Source organism: Lepisosteus platostomus, chromosome 8 (assembly GCF_059453375.1).
Source record: "Lepisosteus platostomus isolate fLepPlt1 chromosome 8, fLepPlt1.hap1, whole genome shotgun sequence".
Taxonomy (NCBI): Eukaryota; Metazoa; Chordata; class Actinopteri; order Semionotiformes; family Lepisosteidae; genus Lepisosteus; species Lepisosteus platostomus.
The window spans coordinates 52,332,460-52,346,609 of NC_142618.1; the positions used below are offsets into that span (position 1 = coordinate 52,332,460).

The following is a 14,150-nucleotide window of genomic DNA, read 5'->3' on the forward strand; positions in this document are numbered from 1 at the left end:
ACAGCACGTACAAGGAGTTTAGATGGTCTTTTAAATCCGGGTTTTTTTTTTTGGGATAACAATGCATCTTTTAGATTATTTTTTTTAAGGTTTTCATTGTTTCTTCTGGCAAAGCAGCCCTTTGTTGAAACGCGATCCTAGCTGTTCTCTGGTTCCTCCGCAGACTGGTCTACAAGAGTAAAGCAAATTGCAAAACTGTGGAGAAAAGCCAGTTCCCAAGAACGAGCACCATATGTGGTAAGAGGATCATTTGTACATTGTTAGTCAAAAATAAATGCACAACTCTTTACATTTAACAAGAACATAGCAAAATGTGATTTGTAAGAGCGTATTTGGAAATATTGAGCCCCTATAACTGAGTCAAAATGCCCTTGGTAGTGCATTTAATCAAATATGATGGGATAAAATGCAATATGGCATTTGGTTTTAATATTGCTTGTGCTTTTGCGTAGTTTTTTAATTGTAATCTTGACATTTTTGATGCAGTTCAGCTCGAAACATCAGCCAGAAATTTTGAATGTTCAGATTTTTCATTCATGTCACAGTTTCCATTCTAATTCTAGCTGATAATTCGTTGCTTGTCCAGTTATGAAGAAGTGGCACAGGTTTGTGTTTGATGTACATTTAGTGGTTTTGTAACTAAGTGATTATAAGCTTGCACAGTGACTTCTGACTCTTTTGCTGTTCTGGCAAACATTTTAGTGTAATTTACTCTATTCTGTCACCGTGATTTCAGATATATTTTGATACTAATGCATTGTGCCAGTATCCCACAGCAAGTTGACAGCAGCTGTTCCTCCTTTTTTCTTTTTTTAAGAAGTGTATCGTACTGTTTTAATAGATTCATCTCAGTATAGTTTACTTTTGAAATGGCACAGGGGAGTAAGATCATGAGTGAATGTTTGTATATCTTTCTTGTAGTTCGCTTTTCTGAAGGGTTTTTAGGACCTCTTGGGTTTAGTCTTGTATTTCTGTATCTTCTTTGAAATGTTTTGGGGGATTTCTTTTCCCAGAATTCTGTTTCAGACTTGGCTTAAGTTTTAGCTTTCGTTTCTGTTTCAGACCTTGAATCCAGTAAAAAGTTTGTATTTACTTACTTTCTAAAAGGATGTATTGTATCTCCGATTACAGTTCGGCATTGTCAACATTTTCAGGCAGATTGCTTTTTTTGTTCCAATGTGCTCCCATAGGTGTCTTCCTCAGCCACTGTAAAAGGTTTTGCAAGAAAGGGTCTCGTTTATAGCCCCAGGCTAATTTGTGTAGTTTCTCGCTAGATGAGTATTTAGCACACAGTTTGATATTTGGGCATTCACAGATTAAGCAATTAGCAAAGACATCTTATTAAGAGAATTACTGCTCACACTGGCTGCTGTAATTAAGTAAATTAAGCATTTATCTAGTGGGTGCTATTGGGTCAGGAGACTTCGGCTGAATATGTAAAAACCTCTTTTTTTCGACTGTGTGCTGTACACCAAGCTGTATGGACCTTCAGTAATCACAGACTCGTATGATATCAAGCTTGAGGTTTGTGTGATGTGCATTAGAACTGTGATCCACTCAGCATTTCCTCTGTTCTCCTTGTATAAACCCCTCTTCACTCTCCATAGTGGCTGCTTCTGTGCAGTTTGCCCTTACTTGCTGATCTCTTCACCACTCGTCTCCAGTCCGTCACTCCTCTGTCTGTTCCCCATCATCCTTGCTGCCCCTTATAACAACAATAATAATTCCTTCCATTTGAATAGGTTTTCACCCTAAAGACACCCATTTTCTGCCCATCAACTAGCAGATTCCAACCTTGGCTATCATTCTCCTCCCCTTGTGCTTCAGTGGTGAAGCCCAATAACTAGAGGCAGCAGCATTGCCTAGCAGAAGGAGTTCTCAGGCTGCCTGTCCAGATTGTAGCTGTAAACAATTCATTCCTGTAAATGCCAGATCTGTCCTTCCATGTTCTGCGTATGCAATTCTATTGATGATATTAGATCAATTACTCTTTAAAGTTGACAATTTTTTATTATTTTTTTACATGTATTGTTTGGAATATCAGTGGCCATGGATGAAAGTGTTAGCTAAATGATATTCAAATGTATACAGTATGTGTGCTGGTGTGACAAAAGCCAGGCCATTGCAGTAGGTCTCGTTGAGTTTTGAAATGGCAGTTCTTGCTTTGTTCTGGTGGCGTTTGGCTGCTGTTTGGATAAATTTGTGACTTCTAACAATCTTTTTAGCTTTGCAAATGTAAGCCCTGTAAAAGTCGTGGATGTTTTTGTACTGGAACTTCACAAAGACCTAAAACTACTTTTACGTAATGTATTTTTTTCCAGCAAAAAGCAAGAGATAACAGGGCTGCCCTGCGTATTAATAAGGTCCAAATGTCCAATGATTCCATGAAAAGACAGCCTCATCCTCCAGACATTTATGATCTTGTTGAGCCAGAGCCATATAAGGAAACACTGAAGCACAAGGAATCTGAACATGAACAGGAGTGGAAATTCAGACAGGTAAGAAGTGCATTGGTATTCCATAGATAAGGTATTACTGCCTTTTTATCAATCAAACTTATGCTGCACCTCTGACATTCTCAGTATTACACAAATAGAACATAAAATCTGAATTCAGATTTTAACCTTTTCCTATGTGGAAACAGTCACACCTTTAAATGCATGGATGAAAATAATTGTATAGTTTGCATTATTCAGACTCTAATTCTTTAATTTGCATTAATTGAAAAGGAAGTGTTATGTCAGATGTGTGGACCCCTTAAGAAGCAACAGGAAAAGATTCCAAAAAGCAAAGCCATAACTTCAAATAAAGAAGTCCTTTTTGGACATTCCAACCAGGCATCTAAAGCTGCAGGATGTGGAAAATATACTCTGGTAAGATCTTGGGCAGGCCCTCCTCTGGATTAGTCTGCCAAGAACTAATAATAAAAATTTACAAGGTGGAAATAAAGAGATTGGATGTTGCAGAGAGAAAGTGGTTAGTTGTGTTTGGCCTATACACATCTGTAATTACTGTTTCGAGGAGCAGTGTCACAACACTTCTCACTTATATTTTATGTACTTTATATGTATGCTGTCACATTAAGATGTCTTACTTCCTGCATACTATAGCACTTGGAGGCTGTTTCTGTTGTAATAAAGCGCTTTACAACAGCGCTTCAAAACCCTTAATGTTCTTAGTCCTCTGTCAATGAAAAGTCAATTGGCAGGTTTTTACAACAGGCTAAGTAATCAATTCATAGTCAGCAAGCATACAAAACAACATATAAATTAAAGGGCTAAAATGTTAAAACGATTTTTGTCTCCGTAACAGCAAATGAGACAGAAAAGCAAGCAGCAAGCCAAAATTGAAGCTACTCAGAAACTGGAGCAAGTAAAAAGCGAACAGCAGCAGCAGCAGCAGCAACAGCTACAACAGCAGCAGCAGCAGCAGCAGTTCACTGGACAGTCAGGGAGTGATACACCTACCAGTGGGAATCAGAGCCCCCTTACTCCCCAGCCTAGCAATGGAAGTATGTCCCCTGCACAGCAGATGACGTCCAAAGATGCCTTTGCAAGACCTCAGCTGCCTAGCACGCCCACATCGGGGGCTTCGGATGATGTCTTTCTTCGACCGCAGCCCCCCCCACCTGCTGCCACGCGGATGCCGGCGCAAGATTCCTGTTCACAGGCCCAGTCCACCCAGCCTCAGTCCCCGCAGGTGTTCTCTCCTGGCTCCTCTAGTTCAAGACCCTCTTCTCCATGGGATCCATATGCGAAGATGGTGGGAACCCCTAGACCCCCTCCGATAGGGTCAGGTGCAGCCAGGAGGAACTCTGTAGAGACCTGCAACCCTCCACCAGTCAGGCCAACGGCAGAGCAGCAAGAAAGGGGTAATCCTTCTCCTGCCCACGAGTCCTTTGGGTCTCCAACGTCCATGAGCAATGATCCCTATGCAAAACCACCAGACACACCCAGGCCTGTGATGTCCACAGAACACTTTGTAAAGCCCATGGTCCCCCCAAGGTCAATGCCTGCTCCAGAGTCACCTGGAAAGCACCCAGCAGGACCAGGGCACCGTGCCGAAGTTTACCAGAGGATGTCACATAACAGGATGATCCTTTCTGATCCATACACCAGGCCTTTGCTGACTCCTGTTCCTGGAAGCAATGAGTCAGGCTCCGTCCCCCTCTTTAAAACCCCAATGCCTCCTCCTTCACAAGACCCATACAACTCTGTGCCTTCAACACAGAGGCGCCTGCCTGTTGACCCATACGAAAGACAGGTGCTGACGCCAAGGCCTCCAGATAGCTTTAACCAAAACCAGCTGAATGACCCTTATGCCCACCCGCCACTTACTCCCCGCCCAGCAGTGAGTGACAGTTTTCCAGCCCCTCCCAGGATGATGCGCCATCCACAAGGTGACCCCTTCTCACAGCTTGGGCCTGCAGCACGACTTCCTTCCAGGGATCCGTATGCCCAGGCCCCATCCACCCCAAGGCCAGTGTCGGATTCCTACTCGCAGGTTCTTGGCGCTTCTCGACCCCCACCGGACCCCTACGCACAACCGCCTGGCACCCCTCGCCCGTCCTCGGACCCTTATTCACAGCCTCCTTCAACGCCTCGGCAAATTTCGGACCCCTATGCTCAGTCGCCTTCGACCCCTCGGCCCTCTGCGGTGGACCAGTACCCTCAGCAGCAGCAGCCGCCTCACGCTTCAAGGCCGTCTCCCTCACACTCAGCGGACCCTTATGCTCAGCCGCCAGGAACTCCCCGACCTGTGATGGGGGAGAGGTATTCAAAATCTCCTGTCAGCCAGAGAAATTCTGATCCCTACGCTCATCCTCCAGGGACGCCAAGGCCTGTAAAGAATGACCCATACTCTCAGCCACCTGGAACCCCCAGACCAGTGCTGAATGACCCTTATGCCCAGCCTCCAGGTACACCAAGGCCTGGCGCCTCAGAGGTGTTTAACAGACCTGTCGTCTGCAGGCCTGGACAAATGCCAAACCCAGACCCCTTCTCATCGCCACCACAGAACAGAGGTGTTGGTGGGCAAGAGACATTTTTGCGCCCTGCGGCACCTGGCCCTCAAACCTCAAAACACTCGGTTATACCAGAGGATGGTTTCGCACCGCCTCAGCCCAACCAGACACCGATTCACGATCCCTTTGAACAGGCATCTTTGAACCCTCGGCCGCAGTCTGGGGAAAGGCTTGCGCTTGATGTGAACGAACAGCAGGGCACAGGACATGAGGGCAACTATGGAGTTTCTCCAGAGCACAAATTGAACCCCCAGGCCATGGGGCAGTTTTGTAATATCCCACAAACAACAGGAGCAGCAAATGAGCCAAACAGTGTGCAGCAACCCCAGGGAGATACTGAAGAAAAGCTCAGACAGGTAAAGGTTGTTCTGATTTTATTTTAAACAGCCCGGGAGGTACTGAGAGTCACAGGAAAACCTGCATGTCACTTGCGTCAATTATATAGCTACTGTTGAGGGTTCAGTTATTAAATAAAGGTATTAATACCATGTTTACATGAATGACCAGTTAAAACATGGTGACTATTAAAGCAGCCCCTTGGAAGATCTCCAAGAGTAAACTTGGTGTTTAAGGAAACGGACTGGAGGCTTCCTCCTTCTTAGCCAAAGAGTGTGCTGTAGCCTTACATGTGTTTCAGTAATTCAGGTATTAGAAATACTGCTTAATTTAATCATTAGTATTTTTTCAGCAGAGAGTACTGTAAAATGACTAAGGAAAAAACATCTGATGTATTATCATAAAACCCCGTTTTGCCAAAAGGTCGACAACCACATGGGTGAAGAGCCAAAAGAGAGCTTGGGATTGTGGTGCTTTTACTCTAAGCACTATTGTTGTAGTGTTTCTAACAGCAAAATGGTGCTTAATCCCAAAACAGTTTTGTAATACCTGGCAGCAAAAGTAAATATTACATAAACACTAATCCAATTAAGATGTGAAACCTATATTTAATGAAAAATAATTTGCCACATTAAGGAGAAAACAAATCTAAATGTTTCAAGCACTATTTAAAGAAAATACCTGTAATTTGGCTGTTGCCTGGCGTTCATTGCACTTTCAACAGAAAGCTGAAAATAGTCCAAGGAAATATGTTTCTGCATGCATTCATAACCTCCAATGCTCCAGTTCAGTCTGGTATTTTCTATGTTGTTATTCTCCTTATGCAAGCTTTTCATGCATAAAATTGAAGCCCAGAAATAACTGTTGGGGGGGGAAAACAAAAGGTTTCTTTCTGTTCTCCATTCAGTTGCTTAAATGCAGGTAATCTTGCCTTGTCAAGTTAGACCACCTAATGATGTAATTGCATGGTTTTAGGTATAAATACAGGTTGTTTCAGTAATACTGGCAAAATAAATATAACATTTAGTATGGGGTGATGTATTAAATCCCATCTGTACTGCTATTTGTTTTTTTCTCTGCATTTAAATCTGAATATTTACAGTAAATGTGGCTCTGTGCTCAAAGCTGGGGGGTAGGCAGTTGTCCGATCGCCGGTATTGACAGAATTCAGTACTTTCATCTGTGGGGTATTTTTCTCCCTAGTCCAGTATTAGTTGTGTATTTCATTCGTTCTCAGGTTTACGGCAGCAATGTTAAAATACATATAGTTTCTTTAAACTGTGGACCCCAGTGTGAAGGCATAGAGGTTCCACCCTGTTCCTTGAGTTGATCGACACGCGTGCGCCCCGGCGGTTTTCATGAAGCGATCGTGCGCCTGAAGTCTGAACGGTTGTTCATGTGCTGCAGCGCCAGCGCCTGAGGGAGCTGATCCTGAGGCAGCAGCAGCAGAAGAGTGCCATCCGCCAGGAGAAGGGCCTGCAGGAGCCCGCCATCCCGGCGGCCGCAGGAGCGGCTCGGCCCTGGTCACAGGACGAGGCCGTCCAGCAGAGCGAGCTGTTCAACAGGCCTCCTCCCCCGTACCCAGGGACGGCGCGGGGTCCCCTCATGCCGGGAGCGCCGAGGTTTCCCGGCCCTTTTGCGGGTGAACCCCGAGGACCCTTTGCTGGGGAGGTCCAGTTCAACAGACCCCAGTTTCCCGGAGATGTCGGTGGCATGGGCATGAGGCCACATGGGCCCAGGTGGGTCTCGGTGAAATAGCGTTTTAAAACAAACATGGTTTTTTTGTTCGGCGCGTGAGAATCTGTGTACCAGAGTGAGGAATGTCACCGTTTCATTAATATCATTAATCGGTCCCACAGGAATTTGTGAAATGCGTAATTATTTTATTTGGTAGGGACCTGTAACTTAATCCCTTTATGGGATATATTTAATTGATATGCTGTTAGTTTCGAAACTGGTGCTAAAGCACTACAGGGTACAGGAGGGAAAAAGTCTTGCCGTCAAAGTCCTGGGGTTTTCTCTTTTGGTCACAGATTGCTACTGTATTGGCTTCTGACCCTTTAGCTTCGGGGTAGAGCCATTAGTTTCATCAGCCTCACAGCATCATACTGCACACATCTAAAGAAGCCTGATCTGGACTGTTGGCAGGAGAAATAATGGATAAATCAACTGAAGTGGTGGTGTGAGTGGTGCATTAAAATAACTAATCACAAAAAGATTAAATAGCTAGAGTTGGAGAACCCAAACACAGGTTAAAGGCTTACCTGTATTCTTCAGCAGATAAAACAAACACACATGGTTCCTTGTGTTTCCAAATTGAGCATCATAGTTTTGGTACCAGTTTATGGACCAGAACATATGCTGTTACATGTAGCTTAGAACTTGTAGGAAGGTTTTTTAATGCGTTTTTCTTATTTTATTTGGTTCTGCAGATTTGGTTTTCCAACTGGTGGGCAAGGACCACTTGCAGTGCAAGAGCATTTTATGCGACCTCCGCATCAGATGCAAGGTCAAATACTTGACGTTCCACCACAGATGAGAAGGTCCTTGTCTGTTGATCTCGTGCGACCGATGGGAAATAATCCAATGGGACTTCCCCAGCATTTTCCTCCTCGTGGCATGCCAATGCAACAGCACAACATAATGGGGCAGCCTTTTATAGAACTCAGACACAGGGCTCCTGAGAGCAGACTTAGGCTTCCCTTCAACCCTTCTGTAATGACAGGGAATGTTATGGATCCATCCCTTCAGCCTCAAAGACCAGTGGGATTTATGAGTGGGCAAGAAATGGGGTTCCCTGCCCATCTGGGCCCAAGAATGATGGAACCAATCCCAGGCCAACCACCGGGAATGGCTCATATTCAGATGTCATCTAGTCTAGAGAATATAGCCCAGAATCCTGTTCAGATGAATGCTGGACAGCCCCATGCTCCACTGATGAGATCTTTGAGCCATCCTTCTACAAATGATACTTTCAGCGTAGCTCCATCCATGCTTCTGCCTCCAGCACCCGCTGAACCAGCAGAAGAGATTCCAATTGCCAGCTCAGAAGGAATTGAAGAAAAGCTAGATACAGATGACTCTGCTGTGAAAGATTTAGATGATGTGGAAGTCAAAGACTTGGACGATGAAGATCTTGAAAATCTCAATCTTGAGGATGGTAAAGCTGATGATCTGGACCTTGAAACTAATGACTTACATCTGGATGACTTCTTAAGATCAGGAAAGTTTGATATTATTGCATACACAGATCCCGAACTTGATTTGGGGGACAAGAAAGACATGTTCAATGAAGAGCTTGATCTAAGTGATCCTATTGATGACCAAGCAGAGACTGCAGAAGAACACAAAGCGTCTGGAGGTGTGGCCGAAAATAAGAATGCTGCCTCTGTCAGTGCTGTACCCTGTCAGACAAAGACTGAAACTGTTGTAGAGGGAAAAACTGAGAAAACACCTGAAAAGCCTCAGGATAATGATAACCTGAAAATCAGCAGCCCTAATAAGGAAGCTAATCTTCCATGCACAGTGAGTATAGTTAAAGCTGAAGTGAAAGAATGTTTAATACACACACAGGAATGTTGTAGCAGCAGTGATCAAACAGACAGGTTAGGATGTAACCAAGAAAACACTGGAGATAACCCAAGCATTTCTGAAGCATCTGCTCAGCTGTCAGCCCAACCTAGTGGTGGCAGCCTCTCTGGTTCAACTCCAGTGCTTTCTAGTTTGTTGATCAAAGACAAGCCGGATGACACAGGGCTTATAGGTTCTCCAAATCAAAGTGACCTGACATCCCAGTCAAGCCAAGTTACAGGAACGCAGCAGAACCCTGCTGTGATAATGACACCAGGGCAAGTACAAGACCATGTGATGAATCCTAGTCTGCCTTTGGGTCAAAGGATAAACCCTGGTTTCTCTCAGGGAGCACCGCTAGTTAATCCAAACTTTGTTCAGGGCCAACATCCCTGTCAGAATTTCGGAGCTGGGCAACCTGTAGACCAGACCATCCCCAACAACATGCCAGCAGCAGGGGCTCCGCAGGCAATGTTCCCCCACAGCTTGAATCAGCAGAACCGGGAGAGGCCTCTGCTGCTTGATGAGCAGCCACTTCTTTTGCAAGACCTGCTGGACCAGGAGAGACAGGAACAGCAGCAGCAGAGACAGATGCAAGCAATGATCCGCCAGCGGTCCAATGACTCGTTCTTTCCCAACATCGGTAAGACGTCACCGTAGCGGTGCTTCTTTCAGGTTATTAAATCCCAATCATTCGAAGTCTAATTTTGGGCGTCCACCTACATGAAATGAAGATGAAAGCAAAAGCACATTTTTTATTTTTGTATTTTTAAAATGGAGTATTCCCCAGAATAAGAAGAAACGCAAATCAGTTTTTCCTGATTTTGATCTTTTCCTATACTCTATACGATTGGATATTCAAACAAACCTTATAATTGTACTAAACCAAATGGAGCTGGTACCTTAGGCTGTTAGTGCAGCTACACGTTCTTACCTAGTCCTTTAATTTTTCTGCAACCCGCACGTAGTGTTTATGAAACACAGGAAAATGACCTCTGTTGCCTCAAGTCAGAATTTCTAGATTAATTCTTCATAGATGTCAACAATTTCTTTATTTCATACTTTTTAACTATGTAACTCCCAATGTATTCCTTTTAGATCATAACATATTTAGTGTAATTCATATAGTATGTGCTAGCCTTACTGTCATTTAATTAAAATTAGTTCACCTTGTCGTACCATCACATGTAATGATCATTTTCTGTAGTGTTAAGTCAGGATAAGGGTACCTGTTACAAGGTAACAATATTAGACATTGATTTAATCTCTTTATTTTTCCAAATTATTATCTATAATATATACAGCACAGTAGACTTAATATGGGGGCTGCTTGTTTTCTAAGCAATACAAGTTGAACTCAATACAAAGCGGAAAAGACATTTTAATATATTTTTGCTTGCAGTGAGCATGGCTTATTTGTTTGATAACTTTCTGAAACTTTGCAGACTTTGATGCCATTACTGATCCTATAATGAAAGCGAAGATGGTTGCTCTCAAAGGCATCAACAAAGTAATGTCCCAAAACAACCTGGGGATGCCTCCCATGGTCATGAACAGGTATGACATGCAGATTGAAATATCTGATTCACTTCTTCTTGTTCGTAAACCTTGTTTTGTAATCGGGTAAATCTGTTCATTAAAATCTGCTAAATTTATTTTCTTTATTTTCTAAATTTTCTTTTTCTTTATTGACATCGTTATAAAATTATGTTATGTTTCTCCAAAGTGTAGTTAGGCCTTTGTATTAACAAAGCAAATATTAATCTGGAGTAGGGCAAACTCATTTTGTTAATCCAGTATCTGAGATTTAAGAAAATGTTTTCTTTTTCTGACAGATTTCCTTTTGTGGGTCAGCAAATGCCTAGTGCGCAGTCTGGGGATGGCTCCTCTCTCCCGCAGCAAGCGGTCGGCCAGGTAATTTAAGGTTATCGGTGTCGCAACAATGATACAATGTGGCATTTGGCTTCTCCGTACACATTAACACCTTAGCCTATATCTTTGTTTTTTTTTAGGATGGCAAGTTAGCACCACAGATGGCGAGACCTAATCCTCCCAATTTTGGACCAGGTTTTGTTAGTAAGTAAATCTATAATGTAAATGCATAATTGCTCTTTTTATTATTTTGTAACTAAAATGCTTTGAGGAACTTACGTTTTTGAGGGAAAGTCCTGTGCTACTTATACTGAAAAGTGAAAAGTGTACTGATGCATAGAAGAAAAGGCACTTGGGTCGAATGATTGGAATCGAATTTTCAAAATTGGTATAAAACGTGACAGAAAACTCTTAATCAAGCGGGACTCTCCACTCTCCACTGGGTTCTTGGATTTGTCGATGTTCTTGGAGTCACTATGGGGAAAAAAAGTTGGACACCCCAACATTGTTGTCATGACTGAGTAGTAAGGCTCCCCTCAATCTGCAGATCGGCATCAAAGGAAATCATGTGTTCAGGGAAATTCCTCCTCAGGCCATGACACTTTTGCCAACCCTTCTGGTTGCCTTGAACACTGCGACTATCATCAGCCCAACCACCATGATGCATCCACCCTTTTTTAAAGCCTGCCAAAGAGCAATATGGTATATTTCTGGCAATGAAATGCTCCACCGGTCCACTTGTCGCTGCTTTGGATATTCTGCGAGTTTGTTCTCCAGGCATGCAGATCATCTTCATAGGTTATCCCGCAGATAAGTAGATTATTCCTGCATAGACTTTAAACTGGGACAGGAAGTTGATGGTCCACAACCAGTGTGGTGAATACCTGCCTTCAGGGTCATGGCCTGCCACCCACTGAGCCAGTTTCCTGGTTTCTCTGGACTGGTCTATTGAATTAAACATTTTTTCAAAGACAGGCCCACTTCAACATTTCAGTCATGGTTTTAGTAACGGGCAATCTCACTATTTTTAATGAAATCATAGTTTATTATCCTGATGAACAATATATTTAAAAAATCAGCAAACCAGAGTGCTGTTTGCAACATAGGTATCGTGTATATACAGTTACCCACTGTAAAATTAGGGTTCTTAGTTTTCTTTGTTCATTTTCCATCTGCCTTCCTCCCTTCAAAATGTAATTAGCTATCATTGAGTCTTTACTAGCTTCTAATGTGCTGAAAAAGTTCAGGATGATGTTTTATTAACCATAATGATTTTAAACATTACACTTGTGATTGTTGTACACTAAAATAGTTTGGCTAAAAGACTAGACACCTCATTTAACTCCTGGTGGAAAAAAATAAACCTGCAGCCATTTAAAAATATTTAGATTTTAAGAAGTTCAGTTGTGAAATTGAGCTGAACATTTGCAGGGATCAGTGCTCAACATCACCAAAACTGCCCCTGAGGGATTGATGAGGGAAAAACACTCCTGCTTGTGACATTTTTGTTTCGTAATGCGCAGAGCTTGTGTTTTTAACTTGGGTTCCCTAATTGTAAAATTAATAAAAATAGAGTGTGCCATATATACTAAAGACTGTCATTTTCATTGTGACTTAGAGAATATGGTATATGCAGTTAATGGATTTCTTATTCTTGTGCTTTGGAACCTGATCAGTTCAGACCTGCTTATTTTTATTTCTACTTTTAGATGATGCCCAAAAGAAACAGTATGAAGAGTGGCTGCAAAAGACTCAGCAGCTACTGCAAATACAGCAGAAGTTCCTCGAGGAGGAGATCGGAGCCCACAGGAAATCCAAGAAGGCACTTTCAGCAAAGCAGCGCACTGCCAAAAAGGCCGGCAGAGAATTCCCTGAAGAAGACGCCGAGCAGCTGAAGCATGTTACAGAGCAACAGAGCGTGGTGCAGAAACAACTGGAGCAGGTAACTCTTGCCTTCCTCACTCTGTCAAACGAAGACCAGGGTTGCCCATCTGCTGGCTTCTGAATGCAGATGGCATTCAGATTCTTTAGTCTACAGGGCAATTTTTGTTGACTTCTTTGCCTTTGAACGGATTTTGTCTCAATGCAGATTCTTAAGTAAAGCTTGCATCAAAGCTACTGATTTTCTCTGTAATAACTTACGAGCCTTATTTGTGATGTGTATGTGCAGAGTAAAGGCATTATTCTACTCATTTTAAATTAACCCTGATATTATTGCATAGGTTGAGGCATAACTTATTGATCTAGGTCTCTAATGGGGATCTTCCCCACTTTTTAGGATAGACACTATGTAAAAGGCAGAATCCATCTTTAGATGTCAAAAATCAATGTGGACTCCTTTCTTAGTAAAGGAACAACGGGGGAAGTCAACAGTAAGACCTCTCCTACTGCTTCCTTTGTAATGTCAGAACTCGATGTTTCCATAGACTTTGGACAACTCGTTTCATGTAGTCTTCTCTGCCTGTAACTGAAATGAGACCGTGGGCAGCTGCTCTCCACCACCACAACACAGGGCCTCAGCAGAACTTGCCAAAATACATGAAACAAAATTCTTGCAATTTACAAACAGGGGCGATGGTTTGATAGTTTTATTGAAGAAACATCAGTGCTCTAATTGCTATTTAGCAAGGGGCTCAATACATCAAACTGTTTCTAAACACATTCTCACTGCAAAGAATTTGTCATGTCCCTTCTTTGAGATCTATTTTATTGGTATAACTTCTGATGTAAAGCTTAAATTGCGAGTAGATGATGTAAGGAGCCAAGTCTTTGACCAATGAAGCTGTACAGACGATTGTCTTTCTCCTTGATGATTTCAGGGGTCACCTCTGCAGGCGGTGTTTTGTCATTGCAGTGCGTCTAGTCTTTTGGACACTCTGCACCGTGCCTGGTGGAGGTCTTGGCACCTAACTTAGCACCCGATACAGTTCAGCAGAAATGTCAAGTGGTTTATCGCCTCATGTCAAGAAGCTCGATGCATGATTTGTTCATTGTTTTACTAAAATTCTTCAAGAATTCCAATAATGCTAATGAGAAGAACTGCTACTATAGAATAGTGCTACTAAACAGTAGCATGCGTTCCAGAAAGAAACAAGGGATTTGTTAATGCAGCTTTGAATAATATAACAAATAAAACAATTTATTTTTTGAAATGGTCCCTACTGTTCCTTATAATGTGGGAGAATGCTGAATTAATTTTCAAATATTGTATAATACGTATCGTAATATAATAATAGTATAATCTCAATTCTCCTGCATTTCTTCTTTTGATGCCACATTGCCTTTCCCTAGGCCATTTAATCTAGAATGATGTGCTTTTCAAAAACATCTGTTGAATTCTGTCTTGGGC

General features: G+C 42.6%; 1 protein-coding gene across 13 annotated transcripts in view; it reads left to right on the plus strand.

Moving 5' to 3' along the window:
• Window positions 1-14,150, plus strand: part of kmt2ca (lysine (K)-specific methyltransferase 2Ca) — a 157,301-nt gene that overhangs the window by 117,200 nt on the left and 25,951 nt on the right. For 10 of the 13 annotated variants that reach the window (XM_088643882.1, XM_088643881.1, XM_088643875.1 and 7 more), the window contains 10 exons: window positions 164-237; window positions 2,322-2,498; window positions 2,730-2,873; window positions 3,313-5,379; window positions 6,767-7,098; window positions 7,792-9,572; window positions 10,375-10,486; window positions 10,765-10,843; window positions 10,942-11,005; window positions 12,511-12,743. In XM_088643882.1, coding sequence (XP_088500008.1) covers window positions 164-237; window positions 2,322-2,498; window positions 2,730-2,873; window positions 3,313-5,379; window positions 6,767-7,098; window positions 7,792-9,572; window positions 10,375-10,486; window positions 10,765-10,843; window positions 10,942-11,005; window positions 12,511-12,743 — 5,063 coding nt within the window. The remainder of the gene's footprint in view (window positions 1-163; window positions 238-2,321; window positions 2,499-2,729; window positions 2,874-3,312; window positions 5,380-6,766; window positions 7,099-7,791; window positions 9,573-10,374; window positions 10,487-10,764; window positions 10,844-10,941; window positions 11,006-12,510; window positions 12,744-14,150) is intronic. The other 3 variants (XM_088643885.1, XM_088643887.1, XM_088643886.1) reach the window with 2 other exon arrangements.